The 13,958-nt window shown below is 42.9% G+C and overlaps 1 protein-coding gene across 1 annotated transcript in view; it reads left to right on the top strand.

Moving 5' to 3' along the window:
* PTH2R (parathyroid hormone 2 receptor) overlaps positions 1-13,958 on the top strand; it is a 1,033,981-nt gene that overhangs the window by 238,838 nt on the left and 781,185 nt on the right. Inside the window, exon 5 of the mRNA XM_044303853.1 lies at positions 4,799-4,985. Within this exon, the coding sequence (XP_044159788.1) occupies positions 4,799-4,985 (187 nt within the window). The remainder of the gene's footprint in view (positions 1-4,798; positions 4,986-13,958) is intronic.

Genomic DNA, 13,958 nt, shown 5'->3' with positions numbered 1-13,958 from the left:
GCGGATTCTGACGGCTTTACTCCCACTGGGCTAGGTGATGGGAGGCCAGGTGCCTTCTTAAGGCGGTCGTCCCTAGGTGAGTGTTGGGCTTACCGCGACTTATGTGTTGACAGCAAAGGCTGCAGATGGCAACACTATTGTCAGCAGCAGACACATAAAAAAAAGCCCACACTGTGGAGCCATGTGCCGTCGTCCTGGGAGCGCCAGATGTGACCATGCATGATAGATAGCTTGCTCCTGATTCATTAGCAGTCTGGTTTTTGCCTCCTGTGCAATGTAAGTTCTGCCTGCTTCTCCTCCCTATATGCTGGTCCATCTCTCCCTCTGAACTCCCCTCCTCTTCCTCTCTTGTGGGCACCCACATGACGTCCATAGACATGTCATCATCGACATCTCATGCCCGGCTCTGACTATGTGCAGAGGTCGGCCAGAATAGCTGCACGTGTTTAGTGTTAGTTTTGGAGTCGTGCTGGATCCACCTCCCATCTGTTGCACTGGATGGGGTCATTAGTTTAAATGGCTCTCAATTCCAGTGCTCTGAGCGGGTTATATAAATCAGTCTGGCCTAGGAAGCAAGCAGGAAGGAAGATTTTCTGTCCCAGCTCTGATAAGATAAGTGTGGTTTCTGTTTTTGTTGTTTTCTGCTTTAGTTGTGTTTGTGTCTTCTCTCCCATCCAGGTTCTGTGCAAGCAGGCTGCTCCTATTTCCCCTTTTCACCATCTCAGGGAATATAGGGTGAATTAGCCCAGGCACGAGGACACAGCATTCCTACCACCAAGGTCTGCCTGTGGGTTGAGCAGTGCAGGGAGAGAGGTCAGGGATTAGCTAGGAGGTGACCCTTCCCCTGCTTCTCGCTCAGAGCCTGGTTGTTGGTTTTTCTGTGTGTCTGAGTGCTTGTCCGCCGTGACACGACGTCACGTTCCCCATTACTAACATTAGAGATCTCGGAGTAGGCAGCAACAGCGGAGACCAACCTCCTTGGGCTGATCAGGGTACTGTCGTCAGATTGCTAAGTGGCGGCCGTTGCCTCCGCCTCTTCCTGATCCGATGCCAAGAATGGCTGTGCATCGGAAATGTCTTGTAATGGATCGGAAAATTATTCCTGTGAACTCAGGAAGAGGGTATAGGGTAATGGTGTTGGTGGTGGTGTCTTTGGGGGTGCACACAGCAGAGAGTGAAGAGGGTGCAGATAGTGCCACTCAACCAAGTCTGGTGGGTCCCATGACGTAATCGAACACACCTTCTGCAACTTCCCACTTAGGCTCTGGCCTGGTGCTCCTGCCCTTCCCCTACCACCCCTGCAGAAGGGCCTGCCTCTTCCTCTGTCTGTCATTTTTTAAATTACCTTGTGACAAAAGTCTCTAAAGAAGCGTAGTGTTTGTGGAAGAAGATATATAACACCCTGCTTCAATCTGTTATTTTGCGGGGGCGACTGGTATATCACACCAGTTATATATTTTTTCTAGTACTGTTTATCACTGTGTGTAGCAGAGGGAACACAGCAAAACAGCCAAAAAATGCTGCTGTACCCAAATACACTATTATGAAAGTATATTGGTATATAACACCCCACTTCAATCTGTCGTTTTGGGGGGCGACTGGTATATCACACCAGTTATATTTTTTTTCCAGTACCGTTTGTCACTGTGTGTAGCAGAGGGAACACAGCTAAACAGCCAAAAAATGCTGCAGTACCCAAATACACTATTATGAAAGTATATTGGTATATAACACCATGCTTCAATCTGTCGTTTTGGGGGGCGGCTTATATATCACACCAGTTATAATTAAAAAAAATTCCAGTACCGTTTGTCACTCTTTGTGGTTGTAGTATCGCTGCAGAACCGCACAATAAAGCTGCACAATAAAAATCCACTATAATATTTATCTTTCTGTGTTAGAAAGTATAAGTGTATTACACCCCTATGTACTGCACACCTATTAATAGTACACCTATACCAGTCATTAAAAGGACTTTTGTGGACCTAATAGCTAGCGATTTGTGTCACTAACAGCCTGTCCCTGCTCCACACAGCAACCTCTCCCTACACTGACAAAAGACAGAATCTAAAATGGCGGCCAGATCAGGTCTATTTATAAGGTAGGGGGTATGTCCATGTGCTGAAACTTTTCAATTGGCTGCCCTGTACCACCTGATGGATGTGTCATGGGTAAAAGTTCTTCACAATGCAAAAGAAAATGGTGGGAGCAAATATCGCCATAAGTTCGCTGCGAACTGACCGCCGGGCGAACCGCAAGGCCATCTCTAGTGATGAGCGGCATAGACAAGATTCAAATTTGCAATATTTTGTGAATTTTGGGCCGAATATTTGCCATAAATTCGCAAATTTGAGAATTTGTGATCTCCAGTCATTGTTTACTTGATTGCAATATAATATATTCACAATAAATTCACGATAAATTCACGATTAGAATATTCAACACTGATTGTGAATATAAATATGTAGCACTATATTTTTACTATCCGCAAACTCTCAAAGTGGCGATATTCGTGATTAAAATTTGTGATTAGAATATTCGCGCTCAACACTATTTATTAGTAGAGTGTCATATAGTCATCTTACATTGGTCATCAGTAAACAGAAGGTGGCCAACCCCATTAAGTTTTTATTTGTTTCCACTCTATTCTCAGTTCACTATAAAATTCTAAATGGTAAATAAGTAACTGATTTTAATTTAAAATGTTCTCCATAGTAGCACTTGCTAAGGACATGGCAGAGCATCAGTCTTGATAAGTTCCACCATGGTTACATTTTTAACAGTATCCATTATAATGTGTTTTCTTGTGTAACTGACAGAACTGATTGAGAACACTGATTGTGGACTTAGGGTAGGTTCACACAGAGTTTTTGGAGGAGCATTAAATGCAGATTTTCCTGCAGATTTTTCAGCAAAAGTTAGAAGTGGATCCAGCGGGGTTAAGTAGAAGTCCTTCCTTATATGTTTCTATTTGTTCTTTATTCCACTTCTGGCTTTGAATAAAAAATCTGCAGGAAAATCTGCCTCAAAGTCCCCTCCATAAATGTCTGTCTGAACCTATCCCTAACTGCTTATATTATCTGATTTTGAATGTTAAATGCATTGACAAACCCATTTGCCATTCAGAATCAGCTGTCAATTATACATTTGCAGATATTAGTTTATTGATTAGTTATTGTTCAAAATATTAATTAAACAATTCTTTAGCAGTTCCTTTTTAATACCATTGTACCAGATGTAAAACTCCTATTATATTTATTTAATGTGGAAAGTATGTGATTCTAAAGCTGAACAAACTAAAACCAAAGTAAGGTACAAGTCTATATATATATATATATATATATATATATATCCTTATTCTGTTTTCTTATTTTTAAATCACAAAAAAAGACATACAACAAACACCAACATTGATTAATGGTTATAGATGATGGAGATGATGATTCTTGGTATTAAAGAGGTTGTCCAAGTTATTTTTTTTGGTTCTTTGAATGTTTCTAACTAATCAAATGTAACAGCTTTACCATGCACTTACTGCATCTGTAGTTGCTCCTTTCTCAGATTTCACTGAGGGTCACTGATGATGTTTTGTGAATAAGCCTGAGAGATCAGATATGAGTCTGTACACGAGAAGTTACTGTGCTGGCCACGCCCCCTGCACTGCTGCTCTCTGCCCTGTGTCTCCCTCCCACTGGATACTTCAGGAAAGATTAACCCCTTCATGAGCACAGACTCAGGGCTGAAGGCTTTACTGAGTAGCTGCGGGCAGTGAGGAGACAAATGCTGGGCACAGGAGCTGACAGGAGTTCTGCACAAGAACAGATAGGGAGAAGATCCTGTGTGTATCAGCAATGTCATTGTATAGCTGGGACTTGTAGTCCTACACATACAACATGCTGCTGAGTATCCCAGCAGGCAGACATGTCACTCAGGGCAGCACTTATATTCACTCCCTTTGCAGAGCAGGGGGAGGGACAGAGATTGTTGTTATTGCAGGTAAACAAAAGACCAGAAGACAACCAGGAAAATGAGGAAATATAATTTTGTTTACCTAAAACTTGCTTAGCTCTGTTATATATTGCTACCCATCAGATTTAAAGTGCTATATAATATTTTTTTTTCATAACTCGGACAACCCCTAAAGTGAAGAATTTAGAATGCTAGTCATTGCAAACTACCATACAGAACTCCATGGCCCTTAGGCCTCATGCACACAAACATATTTTCTTCCCATGTCCATTCCGTTTTTTTTTTTTGCCGAGTGTATACGGAACCATTCATTTCAATGGGTCCACAAAAAATACTGAAGTTACTCTGTGTACATTCCGTTTTCGTATGTCCATATTTCAGTTCCGCAAAAAAATAGAACACGTCCTATTATTGTCTGCATTACGGACAAGGATAGTACTGTCCTATTAGGGGGAAGCTGTTCTGTTCTGCAAAATATGGAATGCACACGGAAGTCATCAGTATTTTTTGCGGACCGCAAAATACATACAGTTGTGTGCATGAGCCCTTACCCGAGTCCTGTCTATAATGCTGGTTATTAGCTACTTTTCATCCAGATGTGATGCAAAATGTCTACATGGATTATTCTTGGCTAATTACCATGGAAGAAGTGTATTTCATTTGCCCCTTTCCTTTGATGTAAGTTTTTATTAATTATAATTGATTTTTTGTCATCTTGCTAAACAATCTTCAGCTACAATGACTCATTTTGAATGATTTTATGGTGGGTGTTTATAGAGTGTACCGTATTTCATTATAAAATAACTGATCTAAATATACATTCTTACAGGAGATTGCACTGCACCAGGAACTACATCCACATGCATTTATTTGTCTCATTTATGCTGAGAGCTGCTAGCATTTTTATTAAGGACAAAGTGGTTCACACTCATATAGGAGTTAAGGAGTTGGATGCTATGCTCATGGGTGACATTAGGAGCATAATGATGACACCAGTGCTGGATAAATCACAATATGTAAGTTATCAAAATGTTTTATTTTTAATAAATTATTACTATTATATTTTATAATATATATATATATATATATATATATATATATATATATATATATATATATATGTCTAAAACAAACCTGCACCAGAAGAGATGCAATATCTATTTAATCCATTAAGCATCAGTCTGGAAAATCAACCTATGTGACATTGGATAAACCTCAGTGGTTCCAGGAACCATGCTCTGGTCTGTACAGTCTCCATCTTCCTCACCATTCTGGTGGAAATTTACCTCTTTCTCACTCACTATCACAATTCTTAGCAGAAAGCACCCTTCCTTATTTACCCAAGTAGAATTGAAAGCAATAATTCCAGCCCTTCCATCTGGAAGGCACCCTGGACCTGATGGTTATATGGCTAAATTATATTATCTCCGGCATAAAAAAACTAGCTTTACTCCTTTTCTCTTTGTGCAAAACTGTCTCTGACCAAAGTCCATTAATACCATCATATATTCTAACATTACTGTGATCCCAAAGAGATAAAGGTGTAAAGATGCCAAATTATATGCAAAACTCATAGTGATATACACAGAGGATATTTTTAGAGACCTAATCTAGTGGGGACTTTTCCCTCTAGAATGTGAGCTGTCAGCAACATTTTAGATTAAAAATATTGTCATCGGCACTTATTTCAGTGTTTAAAAATTAAGGGTCTTCCCTTTATGAAATTACTATGAACCCAATCATATTGATCACTGGGGATCACTGATTTAGGCCTCGTTCACGTTTCCGTTTTTCACTGATGTGTGCTGTCCGCATTTTCTACGGACAACGCACACACACGTTAATTTAAATGTGTCTGTACACATTTCAGTAATTTTTAGCTGACCGAGTGGCACATTGACAGAGTATGGGGTTGGCAGCAGTATGAGGAGGCCACGGAGTGGCACAATGACAGAGTATGGGGTTGGCAGCAGTATGAGGAGGCCACGGAGTGGCACAATGACAGAGTATGGAGGTGGCGGCATCAGCATCAGGAAAAGGCCACCGAATGGCAAAATGACAGAGTCTGGAGTTGACAGCAGTATGAGAGGCCACCAAGTGGCACAATGACACAGTCTGGAGGTGGCAGCAGCAGCAGCATCAGGAGAAGGCCGAGAGGAACATTGACAGAGTCTGGAGTTGGCAGAAACAGGAGAAGGCCACCAAGTGGCACAATAACAGAGTCTGAAGGTGGCAGTATCAGGAGAAGGCCACCGAGAGGCACAATGACAAAGTCTGGAGTTGGCAGCATCAGGAGAAGGCCATCGAGTGGCACAATGACAGTCTGGAGTTGGCAGCAGTATGAGGAAGCCACCGAGTGGCACAATGACAGAGTCTGGAGGTGGCGGCAGCATGAGGAGACCACAGAGTGGCCCAGTGACAGAATGTGGAGATGGTTGCAGCAGCAGCATAAGGAGGAGGCCACAGAGTGGCACAATGACAGGAGTCTGGAGGTAGTGACAGCATCAGGTGAATAACACAAAGTGGCAAGGTGACATAGTGTGGAGATGGCAGCAACAGCAGCATCAGGATACCACAGAGTGGCAAGGTGACATAGTGTGGAGATGGCAGCAGCAGGTTACCACAGAGTGGCAAGGCGACATAGTGTGGAGATGGCAGCAGCAGCATCAGGAGACCACATAGTGACCCGGTGACAGAATGGGGCGGTGGGTGGCAATACCAGTACCCGCTGAGGAAGGTGGGTGAAAGAAGAAGCACTTGGCATCAGATGTGTGGCATCAGGCAGGTGGCAGCATCAGACTAGTAGTTGAGGCAGGTAGCCAGTAGTGATGAGCAGCAGGGGCAATATTCGAATTTGAGATATTTTGCGAATATTTTGGCGAATATTCATCATGTATTTGCAAATTCGAGAATTTGCTATTATTTTCTTGATTGCAAAAATCGGCAATGTAATATGAGCTTACTGCGAGCACAATACAGGTGTGGGTCACTGTTGCTACATTTTTCAAGCTGCTAGAACTTTCCTGAGACTGGAGAAAATGGTTGGCACGGAAGTACATCACAATAGCTTTATATGCAAATAGAGTACACCAATATATTTGCAATTGCGCAAATCGGCAATTAATGATGCGCATATATTTGTGCAATAAGTGCAACTTCACATTTTAGCAGGTCTGACTACATATTACTGATTTGTGCAGTCAGTATTGTTGTAAACTTGTGACTAGGGTTGAGCGAACCCGAACTGTAAAGTTTGGGTTCGTACCAAACTTTAGGATTTTTGGACCCCGAACCCGAACATTTCCGTAAAAGTTCAGGTTCGGGTTCAGTGTTCAGCGCTTTCTTGGCTCTTTTTGAAAGGCTGCACAGCAGCCAATCAACAAGTGTCATACTACTTGCCCCACGAGGCCATCACAGCCATCCCTACTAATGGCATGGCTGTGATTGGCCAGAGCAGCATGTGACCCAGGCTCTATATAAGCTTGAGTCACGTAGCTCTGCACGTCACTCTGCTGTTACAAGTGTAGGGAGAGGATGCTGCTGGACTTGTGATTTCAGGGAGAGAATAGGAGAGAACTCAGCGATCTACCTAGAAATAGTTGTGTGGGTGCAGAACACAATCGTTTTACCCTGCCCTGAGGCCTAATTCTGTTAGTTAGGTGGGTGGCGGCGGCGGCCATTTTATGCATGCTCAGTGCACCAGCACTGCATCTGAGCTTTTGGGACATTGCAAATTGCAATTTTTGGGGGGCAAACTGCAACATCTAGATTAGTCAGTGTGCAAATTAAGGTAGAAATACACCCATCAATTTCTAGGGTTTGAAAAACACACTTTTTTTCTTCAAAAAACAGTATTTTCCAGATCTGCAAGTGGTAAATTCAAGTTTAATATATACAGATTTTATATTCTGTTAGCAAAAAAAGACTTTTTGGGCAATCTACAACATCTGTATTAATCAGTGTGCAATTCAAGGTAGAAATACACCCATCATTTTCACAGATTTTTTTCCCCAAAAAAATATTTTCCAGATCTGCAAGTGTTAAATTCAAGTTTAATATATAAAGCTTTCATATTCTGTTAAAAAAAAATATTATTGGGGCAATCTACAACATCAGGATTACTCAGTGTGTAATTTAAGGTAGAAATACACCCATCATTTTCTGGGGTTTAAAAAACACACTTTTTTTTTCTTCAAAAAACAGAATTTTCCAGATCTGCAAGTGTTAAATTCAAGTGTAATATATATCTTTAATATTTCTGTTACCAGAAAAACACAATTTGGGCAATCTACAACATCTTGATTAGTTAGTGTGCAATTTAAGCTAGAAATACACCCATCTTTTTCTGGCGTTTGAAAAACACACTTTTTTGACAAAAAACACTATTTTCAGGCCTTGTATCATCAGCACATTTGACATTACAGGCTTATATACTGCTGTCAAATTCAGTTGTTAAACAAACATTCGTTTGGGCACAAAAAATTTAGTTTGCAGCCTTTGATGCAGATATCATTGTGAGATACACCCTTAATACATTCGGGTTACATTCAGAGTTTTTAAATACCGCCATTTGGTGCACCAATATTGAATTCAGGCCTGCACTGGTTCAGGCCCAGTGAGATACACCCTCTACATACAGGGGTTTGAATCAGTCATTTGAAATGCAGCCATTTTGTGCAAAGATATATTTACTTCGAGCCTACAGTGGTTCAGGCCCTGTGAGATACCCCCTCTACATACAGGGGTTTGAATCAGGCATTTGAAATACAGCCATTTAAAATACAGCCATTTCGGGCAAATACATATTTACTTCAGGCCTACACTGGTTCAGGGCGTGTGAGATACCGCGCTACATACAGGGGTTTGAATCAGGCATTTGAAATACAGCCATTTGAAATACAGCCATTTTGTGCAAAGATATATTTACTTCAGGCCTACACTGGTTTAGACCATGTGAGATGCCCCCCTACATACAGGGGTTTTAATCAGGCATTTGAAATGCAGCCATTTGAAATACAGCCATTTTATGCAAAGATATATTTATTTCAGTCCTACACTGGTCCAGACTGTGTGAGATGCCCTGCTACATACAAGGGTTTGAAACAGGCATTTGAAATACAGCCATTTTGTGCAAAGATATATTTACTTCAGGCCTACACTAGTTCAGGGCGTGTTAGATAACTCCCTACATACAGGGGTTTGAATCAGGCATTTGAAATACAGCCATTTTGTGCAAAGATATATTTACTTCAGGCCTACACTGGTTCAGACCATGTGAGATAACCCCCTACATACAGGGGTTTGAATCAGGCATTAGAAATACAGCCATTTGAGATACAGCTATTTTGTGCAAAGCAATATTTACTTCAGGCCTAAACTGGCTCAGACCGTGTGAGATACCCCTCTACATACAGTGGTTTGAATCAAGCATTTGAAATACAGCCATTTGAAATACAGCCATTTTGTGCAAAGATATATTTACTTCAGGCCCACAATGGTTCAGACCCTGTGAGATGGCACCTACATACAGGGGTTTGAATCAGGCATTAGAAATACAGCCATTTGAAATAGAGCCATTTTGTGCAAAGATATATTTACTTCAGGCCTACAATGGTTCAGACTCTATGAGATACCCCCACTACATACAGGGGTTTGAATCAGGCATTTGAAATACAGCCATTTAAAATACAGCCATTTTGGGCAAAGAAATATTTACTTGAGGCCTACACTAATTCAGACTGTGTGAGATACCCCCCTACATTCAGGGGTTTGAAACAGGCATTTGAAATACAGCCATTTGAAATACAGTAATTTTGTGCAAAGATATATTTACTTCATGCCTACACTGATTCAGGGCATGTGAGATACCCCCCTACATACAGGGGTTTGAATCAGGCATTTGAAATACAGCCATTTGAAATACAGCCATTTCGTTCAAATAAATATTTACTTCAGGCCTACACTGGTTAAGGGCGTGTGAGATACCCCCCTACATACAGGGGTTTGAAACAGGCATTTGAGATACAGCCATTTGAAATACAGCCATTTTGGGCAAAGATATATCTACTTCAGGCCTACACTGGTTCAGACCATGTGAGATACCCCCCTACATACAGGGGTTTGAATCAGGCATTAGAAATACAGCCATTTGAAATACAGTCATTTTGTGCAAAGATATATTTACTTCAGGTCTACAGTGGTTTAGGCCCTGTAAGATACCCCCTCTACATACAGGGGTTTGAATCAGGCATTTGAAATACAGCCATTTGAAATACAGCCATTTTGTGCAAAGATATATTTGCTTCAGGCCTACACTGGTTCAGACTATGTGAGATACCCCCCTACATAGGCATTTGAAATGCAACCATTTGAAATTCAGCCATTTTGTGCAAATAAATCTTTAATTGAGGCCTAGTCTGGTTCAGGCCGTGTGAGATACACCCTTTACATACTGTCATTCCTTTCTACTATTAATTTAACACCCATTTAGGGCAAGATCCAAAATTCAAAAAATTTGGTCGGGCCTAATGCTGCTCTACGAATGGTGAGGCCTGAACAAGTACAGGCGATAGTAGATTGGGTTGCTGACAGTGGATCCAGTTCCTTTACATTTTCTTCCACCCAGTCTCCTGCTGAAAGACCACAGTTGGCACCTGCAGCCGATGTCCATCAGTCTTTCACTTTACCCCCTTCAGACAATGTTCTGACGACAAGACACAAGTTGTTTGCACGCTGTGCAATCAGAGCCTGAAGCGAATGCATAAATGTTCTCAACCTGAGCACAACCTGCACAACCAGGCATTTAAGTGCAAAGCACGAGCTGCAGAGGACTAGGCACCTCAAAAACCAAGAAAGGTCTCTGGCTGCTCCTGCTTCATCTTCTACTGCAGTCACAGCCTCTTCATCCACCTCTGGAGTGACAGTGCCACCTGGCTCCCCACAATTAGAGGATCTGCCAGCAACACCAACCCCTGGGTCACCAAGCATCTCCACAATGTCCCACGGAAGCGTTCAGCTCTCTATATCCAAAACGCTGGAGAGGAAGAGGAAGTACCCCCCTACCCACCAGTGATCCCTAGCCCTGAATGCCAGCATTTCTAAATTACTTGCCTTTGAAATGCTGTCATTCCGTCTGGTGGAGAGTTTTAAAGGCCTTATGGCGGTGGCTGTCCCACAGTACGTCGTGCCCAGCCCCCACTACTTTTCAAGGCGAACCATCCCTTCCCTTCACAATCAAGTAGGGGACAAAATCAGGTGTGCACTGCGCAACGCTATCTGTGGCGGTGCACCTGACTATGGATACGTGGACCAGTAAGCATGGTCAGGGCTATTATATCTCCATAACAGCACACTGGGTAAATGCAGTGGCGGCTGGGCCTGAGGCGGATAGCAGTTTAGCGCATGTCCTTCCACCAACGAGGATTGCTTGGGCGTTTCAGTTTGCCTCCTGTTGCTTTCTACTCCTACTCTGCTTCCTCGTCCTCTACCAGCTCCTCATTCGGTCAGCGTAACACCTTCACCACCAACTTCAGCACAGCCAGGGGTAAACGATAGTAGGCAGTTTTAAAACTTATCTGACAGCAGGCAGTTTAAAAAGCCCCACACCGCACAGGAGCTGTGGACGGGCCTTGAACAACAGATTGATGGTGGTGTGTGATAATGGGAGAAATCTCGTAGCATCTCTGGGACTAGCCGGTTTGACGCACATCCCTTGCCTGGCGCATGTGCTGATTTTGGTGGTGCAGAGATTCCTTAAAAATTACCCCGACATGTCAGAGCTGCTGCATAAAGTGCGGGGTGTCTGTGTGCGCTTTCTGCGTTCTCACCCTGCTGCTTGCCTGTCAATGCTGCAGGGTAACTTCGGCCTTCCCGCTCACCGCCTCATATGCGACGTGCCCACAAGGTGGAACTCCACCTTGCACATGCTGGCCAGACTGTGTGAGCAGCAGCAGGCGATAGTGGAGTTTCAGCTGCAGCATGCACAGGTGAGTCGCTCGGCGGAACAGCACCACTTCACCACCAATGACTGGGCCTCCATGCAAGATCTGTGTTCCTTGTTGTGCTGTTTTGAGTACTCCACCAACATGTCAGATATATATTCTGGTGAAATTCACCAATTTTTGGGTGTAATATAGCCTCCTCTACATAGTTGATAGCTTAATAAATTTCAATAGTTTTTCTGTTACATTCTTGGGTTGACATTATACAATAAACACCTGCTATGCATAGGTGACAGGGAATAAAATTTTATAAATTATTCAGTAATTAATGCGCACCACATCCTTACATTCAATGCTTAAACTTTGAAAAGTTGTCACACTTTTGTGCTTTAATAATTTCTCCCATATTTCAACTCTAATTTTAAATTTGAAAAAAAGGATCCTCCCTTAACTCCCTCTCCGGCCTGGAACCCTGATTCCCCGCCACCCGTAATCACCATGGTTGGCGCATAAAAGAACATCTAAAGTTGATAGAGCAGATATCAAATTGGATCGTGAACATCACAGGGACGTGCGACATGGTGGGGCAGTAAGTGTGCACACGCCTACACGAACTGACTGACAGGGGTCAGCCCCTGCAACTTCTGGGTCTCCAAATTGGGCACATGGCCTGAGCTTGCCCTTTATCCCTTGGAGGTGCTGGCCTGCTCTGCAGCCAGTGTATTGTCTGAACGTGTGTTTAGCATGACTGGAGGGGGTTATCACAAGTTATATTTCCCAATGTTTTGGGGTGTACCCTAATTTTAAAAATAACATTTTAAACCAAAAAGCAGTGTAGGCTACCTCGTCCTCCTCCACCGCCGCTTCCACCGACACCTCCACATCCACCGCCTCCTCAACCTTCTACTCCATATGGACCTGGTCCTCCTAGATCAAGATTTAATTTAAAAAAATTTAACGTATTTAAAGTAATTTCCCTATCCACATTTGTTTACATAGCACTTGCCATGCTCTTAACCACATTTTGATGCCATTTGCAGCCCTTTCCATGACATTTTTACAGCCATTTTAGTGCTCAAAAGTTCGGGACCCCAACTTTTTTGTGAAGTTCGGCTGAACCCGTCAAACATGAACATCCAGGTGTCCGCTCAACTCTACTTGTGGCATCACAGCACTATGTCTGTGCAGTAAGCCGGATTGGACTAATGCACACTGGCACAATAATATGCACTGACTGGGTCAGGTGTAAATGATAGTTAAGAGTTTTTGTTTGTGATGCCAACTGCAGCGTGTGCAGGTTACAGTCTCAGGACCCTTCAAGGTTTTGCAACTCACGTACCAGGTTAGGAATGCCAGAGTGGTGTAATGTCTCTGTGTAGTAGTAGCAAAGGTGTCAACGGTGTCTCCTACCTTGGTACGGCTTGAGTCCTGGATCCTGGCTCACTTGCAATAAATGAGTGTGTTGCTAGCAGGAGTAATTGAGGAACTTGGTAGCAATGAATGAGATCCAGACTTGCAATATAATTCAACTTGTCTTTACTTGATACAGCATTAATCCATATGAGATACAGCAATAGTCTTGGGTCCCAGCAGGTATTGGCAATGTATGGCAGGGATCAATATCTCTTCTGTTCCTATCATGTGCCTGGAGAATATGGCAGGAATCTGTTTTCTGCTCTGTCTATTTTCTGCTGTGTATGGGACTGACTAGCTGAGGGGGAATTTGGCTTCTCCTGGTCTCTGGATGGTACTCACAGTTATGCTCACAGGGTTTGGTTCTTCCTGGAGTTCTGGAGGTGGCTGCTTGCTTTCGACCAGCTGAGGCGGACGGCTCAGACTGGGAATGAAGATCTTTGGTCTCAACTGAGACAAGATACTGGGTTGGGATCCCTAGAACTGGGAGCTCCTACCAGCACAGCCTTCCCATAGCCAGGGTGGCTGGCACACACTAACTCTAACTTTCTTTCCTCCCCATGAGGCAGGATATGGGCGAGCCCACTCTGCTCAAAGAGGGGGGAGCTAAACTGGAATGAACTATTCCAGTCTAGA

This window comes from Bufo gargarizans, chromosome 8 (genome assembly GCF_014858855.1).
Source record: "Bufo gargarizans isolate SCDJY-AF-19 chromosome 8, ASM1485885v1, whole genome shotgun sequence".
Lineage (NCBI taxonomy): Eukaryota > Metazoa > Chordata > Amphibia > Anura > Bufonidae > Bufo > Bufo gargarizans.
Note: the sequence above shows the minus strand (reverse complement) of the source record. Positions and strands in the feature narration are given on the sequence as shown.